Source organism: Ruditapes philippinarum, unplaced genomic scaffold, assembly GCF_026571515.1.
Source record: "Ruditapes philippinarum isolate M1 unplaced genomic scaffold, ASM2657151v2 ctg4753_1_1_1_1, whole genome shotgun sequence".
Classification (NCBI taxonomy): Eukaryota; Metazoa; Mollusca; class Bivalvia; order Venerida; family Veneridae; genus Ruditapes; species Ruditapes philippinarum.
The window spans coordinates 22,851-37,268 of record NW_026859824.1 but is presented as its reverse complement, the minus strand read 5'-3'; the positions used below and the strand labels follow the sequence as shown (position 1 = coordinate 37,268).

The 14,418-nt window shown below is 32.8% G+C and overlaps 1 protein-coding gene across 1 annotated transcript; it reads right to left on the bottom strand.

Annotated features, from left to right (window-relative positions):
* Window positions 1–1,661: 1,661 nt before the first annotated feature.
* Window positions 1,662–14,123, bottom strand: LOC132758026 (transmembrane cell adhesion receptor mua-3-like). Its single transcript, XM_060749545.1, has 8 exons — window positions 13,967–14,123; window positions 5,577–5,696; window positions 4,392–4,493; window positions 3,585–3,865; window positions 2,779–2,947; window positions 2,421–2,549; window positions 1,890–2,269; window positions 1,662–1,679 (listed from the first exon to the last, which is right to left on the bottom strand). The coding sequence occupies exons 1-8, from the start codon at window positions 14,121–14,123 to the stop codon at window positions 1,662–1,664; spliced, it is 1,356 nt and encodes a 451-aa protein (XP_060605528.1).
* Between the last annotated feature and the right edge of the window lie 295 nt (window positions 14,124–14,418).

The window sequence follows — 14,418 nt, the reverse complement described above, 5'->3', positions numbered from 1 at the left end:
AAACACCCCCTTTTTTAATTCAAAAAACAAATTTTTCTTTTGGGAAAATTTTAAAAAAGGGCAAAAAAATGTCATATTTCACGTCTTTTTTCTCAATTTAAAAACAACTTTTTTTAAAACAAAGAATAAAAAATAAGAAAAGGGTTAAACAATGTTCCTTTGTACCCCTTTTAAATTAAAAAGACAAAGGAAAATTTTTCCAAGGGAATGCATCGCAAATGGATTGGGGAAAAAAAAGTAAAAAAAGGGGTGAAATTGGGAAAATATAGTGGACAGGGGGGAAGCAAAAAAGTGGATACAAAAAGAACAACTGACACCTTTTGTCACTCTGATATACATGTTAACTTATATACCACCAGTTTTACAGTATTACATGAAGTTGAAAGATTTTCACCTTTCGCCTTTCAAGTCGCACTTGTTATATACAAATTCCGATTGCAAAACATCCAGATTGCTCATTGGCGAATCTTTGTTAGTAATAAAAACATTAAATGTATCTGTCACCAGCTTAAACAAACCTTCCAAACTAACATCTCCTCCACTACCAATGGCAACAATATTTACATCGTTAGCCTCTAACATAGCTTTCTCTCTTTCAAGTGCACTTTCGTCATTCATATCCAGGCCTCGACACTAACTTTTTTATCAGGTGGTAAGCCGGACCACTAGATTTGAAATTAAGGTGGTCCTTCCAGAAGTCAAGTGGTCAATTATTATTATTATATCAGTTTACTGTAAGTTTAGAAAAAAGTATGCTTAAAATTGATGACAAAGATGTATTATTAACCTTTAAAGAAAACAGACATTTTAGATATATATTTTTATCTGAGAGCAAGTTAGTAGGTATTCTGTCGTGAAGTTATTTGTTGTTTTTTTTTTCATAGCTCATTCAAAAATACACAACAGGGCTCTTAATTATTTGTGTTAACTTTTATATTGAAGTGATTTCTGTCTCAACTCAAGTTAGGGAATAGTGAAACCATTTGTGTCTGGGTTTTTTTCTTACTGTAATTCAAATATACATTGCTGATACGTGGTACGTCTTATAATCATGATAATTACATGTATCTTTTATAGATTAACATTTTGATAAAAACTAATAAATTATCTTAAAACAAGGAAATATCTAAAGGATAAAAAATAAAAACAACTTTATATATAACTATAGTTTAGCTTATTTTTCTCACAGATTTATTATGAATACAGAATTTTTACCGCCCCGTTGCTTGTTGGTTGATATTTATTTTTTACATTGAGTATTTTTAACCTTTTATTAAAAATTTAAAAAAAAGTAATTTTAATGGATCTCTTAGCGTTAAAAAGTTAAAATAAAGATAACTAGCAAATAATTTCTTGATGTATTAACTATTTCTCAAGTTCCTTTAGTTTGCTGCCATTATTCATGTATATGAAATTGAAAGTTCATACGGTATCCCATACAATATCATAATTACCATCGTCGGATACCCACGTGTGATTAACATGTAACATAACATAAATGTTAAAGGTTCCACCGTGGTAATCCGACGATGCATCATTACTAGCATCATTTGAATACAATTTGTACCTAGCTTAATATCACAAATTCTTAACTCTTTTAACTTGCATAGACAAAATTTTAGTGACTTAAAATAAAATTTATTGATGATTTAAGACCTTCTTTAACTTATCAGATTAATCTATTAATGAACCATATACATATTCATAGGACAAATGGTTTTAAACAAAATATATATAACATGTTTTTGACCAAATCGCCATTCTCCCAAATGAGCCTTGCACAAACCAGAAAATTCAAGTGGTCCGACGGACCAGTGCATTTTTAAATTAGGTGGTCCTTGCCAAAATCAGGTGGTCTCGGGCCAACGGACCACCGCTAATGTCGAGACCTGCATATCCGCTTTACCATTCGTGAAAATCAAGAAAAATTTCTTTGCGCCCTGCCTAAAAATTGTTTTGTTCAAAGCGCTATCCCTAGCATAAGCATAAACGGTTTCTAATTGTACTTGAGTCTTTACATGTGATTGTGCGATCATGTTAAGCGTTCTTTTAATGACGTTTTTGTTAAAAGTCTCGCCCATACCAATAACGCTTCTTATATCATCAGAAAATGACGTCACACTTACACGTGTATTATTAACGCTTAAATGTTTCATGACGTCAATCATGTGTATAATAGCATCGATACCTAAGCTATACTGTTCGGCTGTTACAGAATACGACGAATCCAAGAAAATTGCAACGTCCGATGCCGCACTTGTACCACATTCTGAAAAACAAAACAATAAGATAAATTAATATTATTTGATGCATTTTACTGTGTGAATACAATTCAAAACTTTGGTCAATGATGAAAGCAAAGTAAAATTACATTCCATATTATACTATGCTGAACTTAAGTTAGTAAAACATTTCATTACCATCACAGTCAAAATGAACCAGGCGTTTGAGAACGGTGTACAAAGAATTAAAGTTCTTCACGGAATAAACAAACGATGGGTCAGAAGCAATGTCTATGAGTTCTTGGTGCGAAACTTCTGTTCCTATTCCTGAAATTTAAGACAATTGTACTTTTTTAATTTGTTTGACAAATGAAATGTAATCATGAAACATCCTTACTCGTACAAACAGTTTAAATGTGTGTGGAGTGAATAAACATATTAAAATTTAGATCTAGTTGGGTATTTTTAAGAGTATTTCAGTATATCAATGTTAAAATAAGATCCTCGTGGATGATAAATAATGGTAGTTAATTCCAGATTTAAATATCTTTTTTACCTATGGCGGCAATTGTATCCACAATAGACCTCAAATCATTTGCTTTTTCCTTGGTTTTCATTATGTATGTAGACATGCCGTCAGTCAAGACGTAAACAAACTTAGAAGCTTGTGTACCATTTATTCGTCTTTCAATGCCATGTTTTGGACTGAAAACCTCTGTCCTTACCTATATTTATATATATATATATATGCATGCATGTAATGATGTAAATGTTGAAGGCACATAGATAATAATATAAAACTACAATACGTGAAGTACAAAGGATATCTTAAATACTTGCCTAATTTTAAAACCAAAGATGATAAGATCTTTTAATGCCTTTGTTTTCAAGTATTCCCCTTAAATTACCCATTCTATTATCCAACGATCCTATTCTTTACTGGTTAAATATTTATCCCAAAGACACTATCATTAATGAGAAAATGAAATTCTGATATAAAGTTTTGAAATAGTCCAAATCCAGGCATTCAAACCCAGAGGAACATGATAATGGTACAAACTACATAACACTAGCTGCGGCTACGGAGTCAATTTATTTTTAATTTTTATTATTATTTTATTATTATTTTTTCAATTATTGTTTCAATTGCGCTTTTATCCAACGATCCTATCGCATCCTGTGTTATTATTACAGCCCTATGGCACTGTCATAACTGTTCTGTTAAAATGCTTCTCCTGCAATTTTTATTTTTATTTTTTAAAGAAAGTCCAAGGCAAAATAAGATTTGAGCAAAGTATTAAACACAAGCTGCGACTACGAAATATTTAATGAATATATATTAAACATGATTTATCACCTTACCTTTTCTAGTCCTTTGTCAGTCCGTGTTATCCCATATTTATAGTTAACGTTCATAATTGCGTCATGGAGTGACACGTTGTCTTTATACTGGTTAAGATAGAACTCTACATTCGCATCTGTTGAAAATGTTACTACACTAATTTGGAAGTCACGTGGTCCAATAGGAACTTTACTGCTAAAGTTAGCAACAAATTCCAGCTGTTTAGTAAACTCTTGTTCTGACATGCTCAGTGATGAATCTAAAACAAAGACGACGTCTGCCGGAGTCGGATGGCAAATATCTGTATAGTTAGAGAAAATAGTATCTTGACGTTAATTTCTATCTTTATACTTGAATTTAATTCCTTGACTCGAAATAGCCATAACCTTTACTAGTGCCACATTCACAAAATAAATACTTAAATCAAAAAGTCTTAATACAATTAACTTAACTGTCACTAAAAATGTGTTTATATTGTTTGCGAGGGAATTATCTATTTGTAATTCCTTTTGTAATTCTAACACTTTCTACTTATATGTCAGTGCTAAAATGAAGCTCTAAAAGTTCGCTTCGTATATATATGCGTCTTGTTAAATTTCTTTTCGAGACAGTCGAAATCATTAAATAAATGGGTTTTAAGAATAGAAAAATTGAAACAGAAAAGTAAATAAAAATTTAAAATTATGAAGATGGCGTTGTAATTCTTTAACTTCATAAAAAGTAAAATAACTCGTTGTAAGTAATATAACACACTATTATGATTTTTATAACCAATTTCATAAAAATAAATATCCAATCGTTATGCAAGATTTAACAAATAGCCTTACTTGTGTCACATACAACACCATACAATCTTGGAGGACAATCACACGTGAATCTGTTTTCTTTATCATGACACGTGGCCCATTTAAAACCGTGACTTAAAGCATCTTCGATTTTTAGCCCAAAAAAAGTAAAAGAGAAAAGAATTACAATCAGTTAAAGGGATCCGTTATACAGATAAGATGTTATCAGAAAGCACGGCCGCAATAATTTTAAATTTAGAAAATTTTAAAATGTTTTTAAAAGACATACAACTAACTACCCGTTTAATGGTAAAATAAAAAATAAATCCCTTTTAGAAGAAAAATCATATTAAAATAACGTGTCAAAGGTGATTTTTTATTTTTTTTTTCCAAAATTTAAATCGTTTGTTTTGCCCCTGTATTAAAATTTTTGTCCTTTGTTCCATTTTACAATTACATTTTAATTTATTTTTTCCGTCAAAAATTGGCGCATTTTTTGCATGGGGGTTCTTTGGCCTCGTCAATTTAAAAAAGTAAAAATAAATGTTTAACTGTATTAGATAATATCACATCAAGGGACATAAAGATAAATTTTAATGAATAGGCTACAAAGTGCTGGAAAAGGAATACATAAGATAAAATTAAATAGGGTCTAAAACATTGCATTAAGTTAACGTACAATATGCATGTGTGTTAAATAACTATTTTGAGAATCAACGATATGATTTTGGAAACAAAAGATATTTTCCAATTATAATTTTCATTAAAAGTATTTCTTGATTAATTTAGAGAAAGCTTCATATTCTTTAAGTAGTCGACTTGTTTAAACATATTTTAAAGAAAATTGAAATAATGCGCACAGACGCATTTAATTAACAAAAACATACATATAGATCCTTTTTACATATAACATTTATTACTTCCCCTGGTCGCCGTTGTGGTGGTCATTTCCAATATATAATATATGCTTAAGATTTTACGCCTAAATTGGCTGGCACTTTTGGTATGAGAAACATCGGAAACTACCTACATAACTAGCCTGGGTTCCAGTCTGTCGATTCTTTTTATGTGCTTCTGTTCGGCAAATCGACGTTTGATACTATCAAAACCAGAGATGTTGTGTTATCTATGACGATCGAGTATGAAATAGCGCGTAAGTTATGAATAAGCAAAAAAAATATCAACGCCTGAATCCCAGGCTACTACATAACATATACAGTATTGTACCTGTATCACAGTATTTTCCGGTATATCCAGGCTTACAATTACACGTGTAGTCATTTGCTCCATCTATACAGTTTATGCTTGTTGTTGTATTGCACGGATTTGGCGTGCAGTCATCAATATCTGAAAATAGATGTTACAAAAATATTATGATACACATCCCCGGAAGTGATTTTTCACATAATGTCTTACAAAGCAGCATATTATGTGGAAATGTTGAAGTCATCTACTTGTATAGGGGCTGCGTTCTGTGAACATCGCCTTGCCCTGTTCATATTTGTTCTCATCTTTCCACTGACACTGTTCATGGTTGAGTTAATGAATTAAATCAATCTTGCCCCTTTAAACGGAGTAAGCATCGCATACATTCGCTTTTGATAACAAATTTAAAGTTTCAACAATACCAAATATTTCGCCTCAAATGACGCAAACGTCCTACCAAACGTATTTCCTTCTTTTTAGCATAAATTACGAGGTCCATAAGCAGAATGTGCGTGATTTTGCTGTAAATAGAATGTTTGCATGAAGGGATTGTGAGGGACAATCCTTGTATGAATAACCAGTTCATAACCAAATAATTTAGACCCTTTTTTTTCTAAGTTTGCTAATTGATATGTATTTGTTTTTGATCTGAATGGATCAGCTTTTTTTTATCTTACTTACGATTACAAATTTCTCCTTCAAAGCCCGGCTGACATGAACATGTGAATTTCGTACCCTTTTGGAACGCATGTCCTCCTTTTCACCGGGTTCCGGTAACGGCTTGACAAATATCGTTTAAAAAAACAAAAATAAAATGAGTATTGATTCTTAAAGCTTCTTAAAATTTGATAAAAGCAAATTTTATTGTGTAGACCAATTACGGACAAAAACGACAAATATAGTGTTTAATCACAAACAAGATAAAAAAATAATTAAAAGTCAAATTCTTTGTTTTCATAATGAAAGAAAAATATATGCGCGAGTTAGGAGATCATTACTATAAAAAGAATTTAATCGGATTATCAAGTGGATTATATTGAGAATATATTTTGCACAAAAACACACATCGTCGTTATAAAGATTGTCCCAAAAATAGTAAGTAGGTGAGAATGCATTCCACTCAAAATGGCGGCCATATGAAATAATTCTTTTATATATAGAATCTTTATATAAAAAATCTGTTGCATTACATATCATACATATCGGGATTAAATTGCTGGTTTGTAAAATGAAGTCAGGTAACAAACCGGTATGTACAGTATCCATTTAATATTATATTATATTTATTACTTTTAAATATAAATACACTTATGTGACATAAATAGGCTACAAACAACAAACCAGAGATAATTTGAATCTTTTAAGAATGCCTAATTTGGCAAAAGCGAAAATATTACAGGCTTGCTTTGATTGAAGCTGTTCATGGATGGAAGTGGTTAGTGCAAACTAGTGTTCCGTTTCAAGGAAAACTCAACATTTACACATGATAAATGGTTCATTTTGAATGAACAAATCATATCATACGTATGATATGTGGGTGATAATCTATGAATGTAGCTTATTCAATTGCAGATAAGCATATATTATTCAAAGATATATAAGACTTCTACCCTTTAAATGATAAAATAAAGCTTGCGTAAATACGAGTACATACGTCGTGTTAAAAACGTTGCTTTCATCATTAAAAACTTAAGCTTCAAATGGAAGAATAAAACAATTACCTTTGCACGTATAGTTGTAATGTCCTTTGCACCATGATGTTACGCTTACTAATGTACCAGAGCGACAGCTCCATTTTCTTTCGAACTTTTTTGCAATATATGATCTGTATTGTTCAGTCTGAAATCACATTTAACGCTTTAAATGACTAAATGGCTTGCCTTGGAAGCCAGTATACAGCAAAGTCAGTACAACCAATTGTGGTCAGGATCTATTCTCTTTTCGATTGTCAATACTTCGAAACGGATATCTTTACACTTAATTAAAGCAGAACATGTCCATTTTATATATTTTTTATATCGCTGGTGCTTAAAATCGAATATTTCCTAAATTGCATTATGTTGCATTTTTCCTGAACATGTGCATCTCACAAAGAAAGCATCTGTAGCATTTCCTATTAATGCATTGTCAAATGCAAAGCAGACATTTGTAGCATTTCGTAACAATGCTTTGTCAAAAGCAAAAATAAAGACATTTGTAGCATTTCCTATCAACGCATTGTCAAAAGCAAAAATAAAAAGACATCTGAATCATTTCATAACAATACTGTTGCGCGCCGGTGATGTCAATCTATGGGTAGCGTATAAGAAGCACCGACCTCGCAACACTGTGTTTCTATTGTTTCGCACAATGTCGTAAAGTTGGAGTCTCTGAACCAGTGTAACTAAGCGCCACAGGTTATACAAGCTGATCTTTTCTGATGAGGTGATATTGAAGAGTTTGGTCTCCACGGAATTATGGGAAAGTCATATATAAGCAAAGGGGGTTATTTATAATGCAAAGGAAAAAGACTCATATATGGCAGTACTTTCTCTTTATTCAATGTTATAAGGGAAAATATATCTATTGTAATGAATGCAAAATACAAGTCAAGAAATGTAAATATAAAAATTAATACCTCTTGTATACTATATTGCACGATTTCAAGAAAATGCCGAAAAGCTACGCAAAATTCACTAAGATCTGTCGACTAAATGGAGTAGGGATATTATATCTCAAATGATAATTTAACAAAAATCTTGTATCTTGCTAGACTTATGAAAATCAAGAATATAACAGATAGTTTACTTAAGAAATGCCTTCAAGGATATATTTAATTTATTTATACTGTAATATAAAGAATGCTATTCACCCAAAAATTGTATTATTATGTTTAACCTTACAATTATCAAAGATTGTTCAAATTGTTGCTTGAGAATGGAATCTGACAAAGATTTACCCTAGATGTTTCTAATTGTGGGAGACCCCGAATGACGGAACAATCCGTTTATATACCCAAGGACTGTGCACAAAAAAATAGTTTGTGTGTGCACAAAAAATAAGTGCTTGTAAACAAAATGTGCACAGCACGCAAAATATTACGTGTACAATACATGAACGCCATTGGATGACAAGTGCACAAAAAAAAACTTTTGCACTCGCCACTGGCAACCAGAAATCGATGTCAAATTTCATATTTATGCAATAAATATTTACCAAAAGTAATAAAACTTAATCTATATGACAGAATATTATCAAAAACAAATGGATTCTTACATTATAACTCCTCTTCAAACTCATATTGCCAGAAAATCGTCAAAAAACACTGATATTTTAAACATTCTACAGTTGCAGGGAGAAAGTTACCCTAACACCGCTTAACAAAACCGAAAGTAAATTAAATTAGCGAAAATAACATTAATTATCCGATATATAAGCCTGATAGACAATCATTTCCATTTTGAAATAATTTAAACATGTTAGCACAAAATGATATCTTAAATTCATTAGATAACAGTCTGTTTATAGGCCCAAAAAGCCTAATAAAGCAAATCTTCTCACTAAGTGTACAACATTCGGATACAGCAGTTTTGTCTTACAAAATAGCTAATATGAGCAATAGACGGAATAAAGATGAATCTTTCAAGTTACATGTTTCCAATTAACGCAACATATAATCAACAATAAATCAGGCTAAGCATTTAATGCTGGGGGCATCTCATCACCCCCTTCTTTCTATGTCAAAGCTCCGAATGACAATAAATAATAAATAATGGACTAGACTTAATAGTTAAATAACAAGATATATGACAAGCAATTACTATACTATTAATAATAAATAACTGCTATCAACATTCAATATTTTTGCCTTACACATTACTTTAAATATTTGACTGTTCATCTTTAACTTAAAAAACTTGACTGTTCACCTTTAAGAAAAGTGACTTACATCTTCAGCAGTTCATCTTTAAAAGCAAAAAGTAAAAAAATATAAAATCATTCATGATAAAGGAAAATCAAGTTAATAACACTTAACAATTGAACATTTTTGTCATGTAACAATTCGAACCCTTACAAACATTGTGAGTTAAACATTTAAAGTTAAAAAATGCTAACGTTAAACAATGCATTTACCTTTCACAACCGAATTCTGTCAAATCCTACAAAGTACATCTGAAGCACCCATGAGTAATGAAAATACTCCTAAATTACAAAAATTCTTTGAGTCTATTGCACATATGCAGAAAACTTAATGCTCAAATTGCATTAATTTAATCTTTAAAACTAATGTTCATCTTTAATTAAACACTTAGTAAAGCATAATAATAATTACCAAAAGAGTTAAGACAATTTCTTTGAGTTAAAATTTAAAATGTCACACACTACATCTTTACACACACACTCTATTCCTATTTTAAATAACACAATATCTATAGTAATCTATCTTACCTATAATCAAGCTCATTATATATTAAAGAGACCGACAGTAGAGAAGACTTTAGGAGGAGGTTTAGCGCAAGAAAAGAGGAAAGGAAATAACAATTTATAATTCTTTATACAGTGAATCAATTAAAGCTGTAATGTACTACACAATAAACTTAGGTTGGAGAAACTGACAGTTAAAGTATCGAGTACTTTTTAATCTCAACTATTTATTGTCATTATCAACAGGGTTTATTTCAGTATAGAATATGTATAATATGTACATTTTCTTTGCCTATTTTATTATTACGAATATCTATCTCTAATGATGATCACTCGTCAACTCACTTCTTCTTCTTTCTTGATTTATCCTATCTGTTATTCGATCATGCTACGTCTTCTAACTGATTCTAACGATTATTTGCATGCTTAATCCTCTCTTCCCTATCTCTTTAAATGCTGTTCTAAAATTCTTCTATCTCGCCGATATTCTTTCTATTATTTCGATTCATTTTTGTGAACTATAACTATGCGCATTTCAAAGCCTTATCCTAACTGAATTTTGTCAACTACAAGATAACAAGTTTTCACAAGCTCTGAGATTTTTTCCTCAAATAATGCATTCAGATTATATGCTTCACCCCATTTCAATTACACTTTAAGACTTGCTAGTTTAAAGTCCTGCTTTCTTCATTGTTTACTGTATCATCAATTCTAAGGTCGTTTTTTAGTTGGCCGATTCGTCGATTTGCGTCCTAGTCAACTTCGCGTAGCAGAACTTTCTTATCTGCTATATGTAGAGAGGTAATCATTACAATTAGTAGGACATTCACAGTTAGCATTTCTCAGAATGATATTCATTGTATGAGTTGTAGGAGATGGTTTACGCATAATGGTAAATACATGTCATTGTGATGTTAACCGTTTCATTTTTCTACTTTAAATGTTTCATACTCTCACATAGTTTCTACAGTTATCGACACTGAGTATAATTGAATATAAAATTGTCCTCAATTTGCTTGTATATTCGTATACAGTGTTAATCTGAATTCCTGTATGTGAACTAGGAGATAGAGTTCTTTCAGTTAAGTAGATTTGTTTTATTTATATGTGTGTTCGAGTTAAGTTAGAGATAGAAGTTGCATCTATGTATTGTTTAGTTGAAGATTCTATAAGCGTGTAGCTATAAATGTGCCATTATAGAGAGATGTAACAGTCCATTTTATGTGTATTATTACGTAAAGTTTTGATTAGATCCGTAATAACATATAGGTGAGTAGGAATGTATATAGATTGGTTGTGTCATGGTATCTTATGGTATTAAATATATAGTAGAATTGCTTGTATATATCTGTTATTTAACTATTAAAGTCTAGTCATCTTATTATTATTGTCATCGGAAGCTTTTACAGTAGAAAAGAAGGGGGTGATAATGCCCACAGCATTATGCTTAGCCTGATGTTATTGTTGATATATGTTGCGTAAATTGGCAAAACATCGTACTTGAAAGATTTCTCTTTATCGTCTATTGCTCATATTCGTATTTTGTAAGACAACCTGCTCTCACTTCGTGGTCACTGTATAGTCGGATGTGGCAGAGTCGGCAAATTCAGGATGTGTATGGAGCGGCAGATGCATACTTTCCCCTGTTGTCATATTGATGGTAAATTATATAGTATTTTTGATGTAATATTAACTGTGTTTGTTGAACTCGAAGAAATTTTCAAGCATTTCTGAGTAACTGAATATTGATGAACACTTCAGATTGTTGGTTACAGGTGCTTGGCAGTTTGTAGGAGGTGAATTAAGGTGTTGGCGGACGATTGATGGTGAGCTAAAGAACTTGGTTCATCTTCCATCCTAAAGAGCTACCTGTGTTTTCTTTGCTGTTTTGTAGAGAAGCCTCTAGGATGATAATTCCTCTTAGATCCTTACCTAGTTCAACTAGTGCTGGCGTGGATTTGCACAAGATACCTCCTGTCCTGTCATCCTGTGCAATGCTCAGCAGCTGCCAAACGATGCCTGCTATATACTTAGATACGTGGTTGATTAAGGCAGACTAGTAGAGCACCTCAATAAACACAAAGTACAGTAAAATGGTGGCTTTGTCAAGTGCAAATGGTGCTGTAATGTGAGCAGTCACTCTGTAGCGAGCTTCGACGTATTTCTTTCCAGCCGCTTCACAATGAACACATGAATACATCTTGCCTCGTCGTGGTTCAGCCATTGCGTTCTGAGAAGATACAAAAACAGATTTTTAATAAACTGATAAAAAATCATGATGACATTATTCTTCATATTTTGCGAAATAGATTAAGCTTCTATCGTGAGAGAAGGGTGGTGGGGTGGGAATCGACAGATCTTAACGCGCTAGATAATTATTACCTCTGGACAGCGATGTGACGTTGATACTTGACGGCGAAAATATGTTGACGCTCCGACGGCAAAATGACGTTGCAAATATTCGAAAAAAATAGACAGCAGAGAGCGAAACAATATGGCTGATACAGCTGATGCTATTTTATTATTAATATTATTTTTACACAAAAAAAAACAAAATATGGTAACACAACGAAAAATTATGTTGTTTATGTTGACAAAATGTTGACAACTACTGCTTTAGTTGAGTAGTTTCTTCTTTAACTTCTTATCCATCTAGGAACATTGCATCAACATATGGCTTTTAGTTTAATGTGATGCACCACACGCTCTGACCCTGGTCCTTTATCTGAATAACAAAGGTTAAAGGAGACAACTTCTTTCAGCACCAAGCAAGGACCTTCATAGGCTGGTTGCAACTTGGAGCCCACCAATTTTCCTGCATTCCGCTAAACACCACACTAACATCGCCCTTACTCGTAAACATTCATTATCATTCGTCTGTCATATATGTTCTTGGCTTCGCGCAGCTGCTTTTTCTTAAGTGATTCCTGGCCACATCATGTGCATGGTTAATGTTTGCTCTGATCTTCTCTACGTAGTCCCCATATTTTCTGATACCTGAACATCAGACTCCTTGGTGGTACAGCCAAAAACAAGCTCTGCTGGGAGTCGTACTTCTCTTTCCCATTGTCATCATATTTGGCGTCAGTTTTGTTTGCTTCATTGGGGTTGCACCGGTACGCTCCTGCCAGACATCCCAGGTTCAAATCCCAATCTTCTTGTGCACCCTTAAGGTATGCTCGGTCATGCGTGCCAACGTGTGGTTAATTTTTCTATTTGATCCATTGCATCTTGGGGTTTCGAACACTTGTCCTCACCTTCTTAATGTTCTAGTAACTTGCACATTTTTGAAAAACTTTGCTTCCGTATGTTTTCCGCCCTGTCACTAATTATGGATACAGGACCATCCCATCTAGAGACAAACTCATTTACAATTAAATAAGCACATGTTTCGGCTGTCTGATCAGGGGCAGGAATTACTCAACATATTTAGAAAAAAGATCAGTGAGTACAAGGATGTATCGGTTGCCACGTGGAGTAATGGGGAAAGACCTAAATAATCGTTGCTAAGATATCCCATGGGGCACCTGTTCTTAGCACTTCCATTGGGGCTTTTGGGGGCTTGGGGGCGTTTTCTTATCTCTGGCGCAAATATCACACTGTCTGATAATAGCTTAATGTTCTTTCTTTAATTAAACAGTTTGAACCTTTGTAAGACGACAGCTTTGGTTTTCTTTGTACCCATATGCCCTGTTAAAGGATCCTGCATGCATTGTTGCAGTACACCTTTCTTCTCACATTGGGTATTATTATTTGAGCAAAACTTCAATGACCCGTCTTTTTTAGTGAACTCTTTTGTTAAGCACCACCATCAACCAACTTTCAGCTGATCCATAATAACAGATTAATGCCGGTGAGGTGAGCTCAAGTTTCTGTTCCTCTTAGCTGTTTTCTGCAGATATTTTAGCCTCTAAACTGGTTTTATATCATTTCTTCAAGTTGTTTAGCTTGTATTTGATCAATTGTATTCCCTATCCCATATGCCCTCCAATTTGAGTTATCATTACTTGTACTTGCTGCAGGTATTTCTATATTAACCTCTCTTATCTGCCATTGTCTTCCCTGTTCTTCAAAGCTTTCAGATTTACCTGTATTTTCATTTTCACTTTGTTGATCAGGTGTTATTTGCTGTGATAATTGGTTTGCTTTCCATTCTAAAACCATAATTTCTGCACGACGTCTACATTTATTACATGGCCCACATTTAAGAGGTTTCGCTCATGTCTACTATGTACAGTCACAGTCTCGCAGGGTTTGTCACATGCAAGATAAGGGTCAAGTGGGGGTTGTAATTTACCAGGACGATACTGAATGGAAAAATTAAAGGCTGCAAGTATTTCAATCCACCTGGCTATTTTACCATTGGGCTCTTTGAGACTGAAAGCAAACCAAACAAGCTTGATGGTCACTTCTTACAGTAAACTTTGCGGCCAAGTAGGTACTGTCTAAAGTATTGGAC

What these genes read in the sequence shown, in the direction of transcription:
- LOC132758026 (XM_060749545.1), bottom strand. Translation starts at nt 14,123, where the DNA reads ATGGTTTTAGAATGGAAAGCAAACCAATTATCACAGCAAATAACACCT. An exon ending in CGGAAAATACTGTGATACAG is followed by an intron (nt 4,494 to 5,576) that starts GTACAATACTGT and finishes TAAAAATCGAAG; the next exon opens with ATGCTTTAAGTCACGGTTTT. An exon ending in TGGTGTTGTATGTGACACAA is followed by an intron (nt 3,866 to 4,391) that starts GTAAGGCTATTT and finishes CTAACTATACAG; the next exon opens with ATATTTGCCATCCGACTCCG.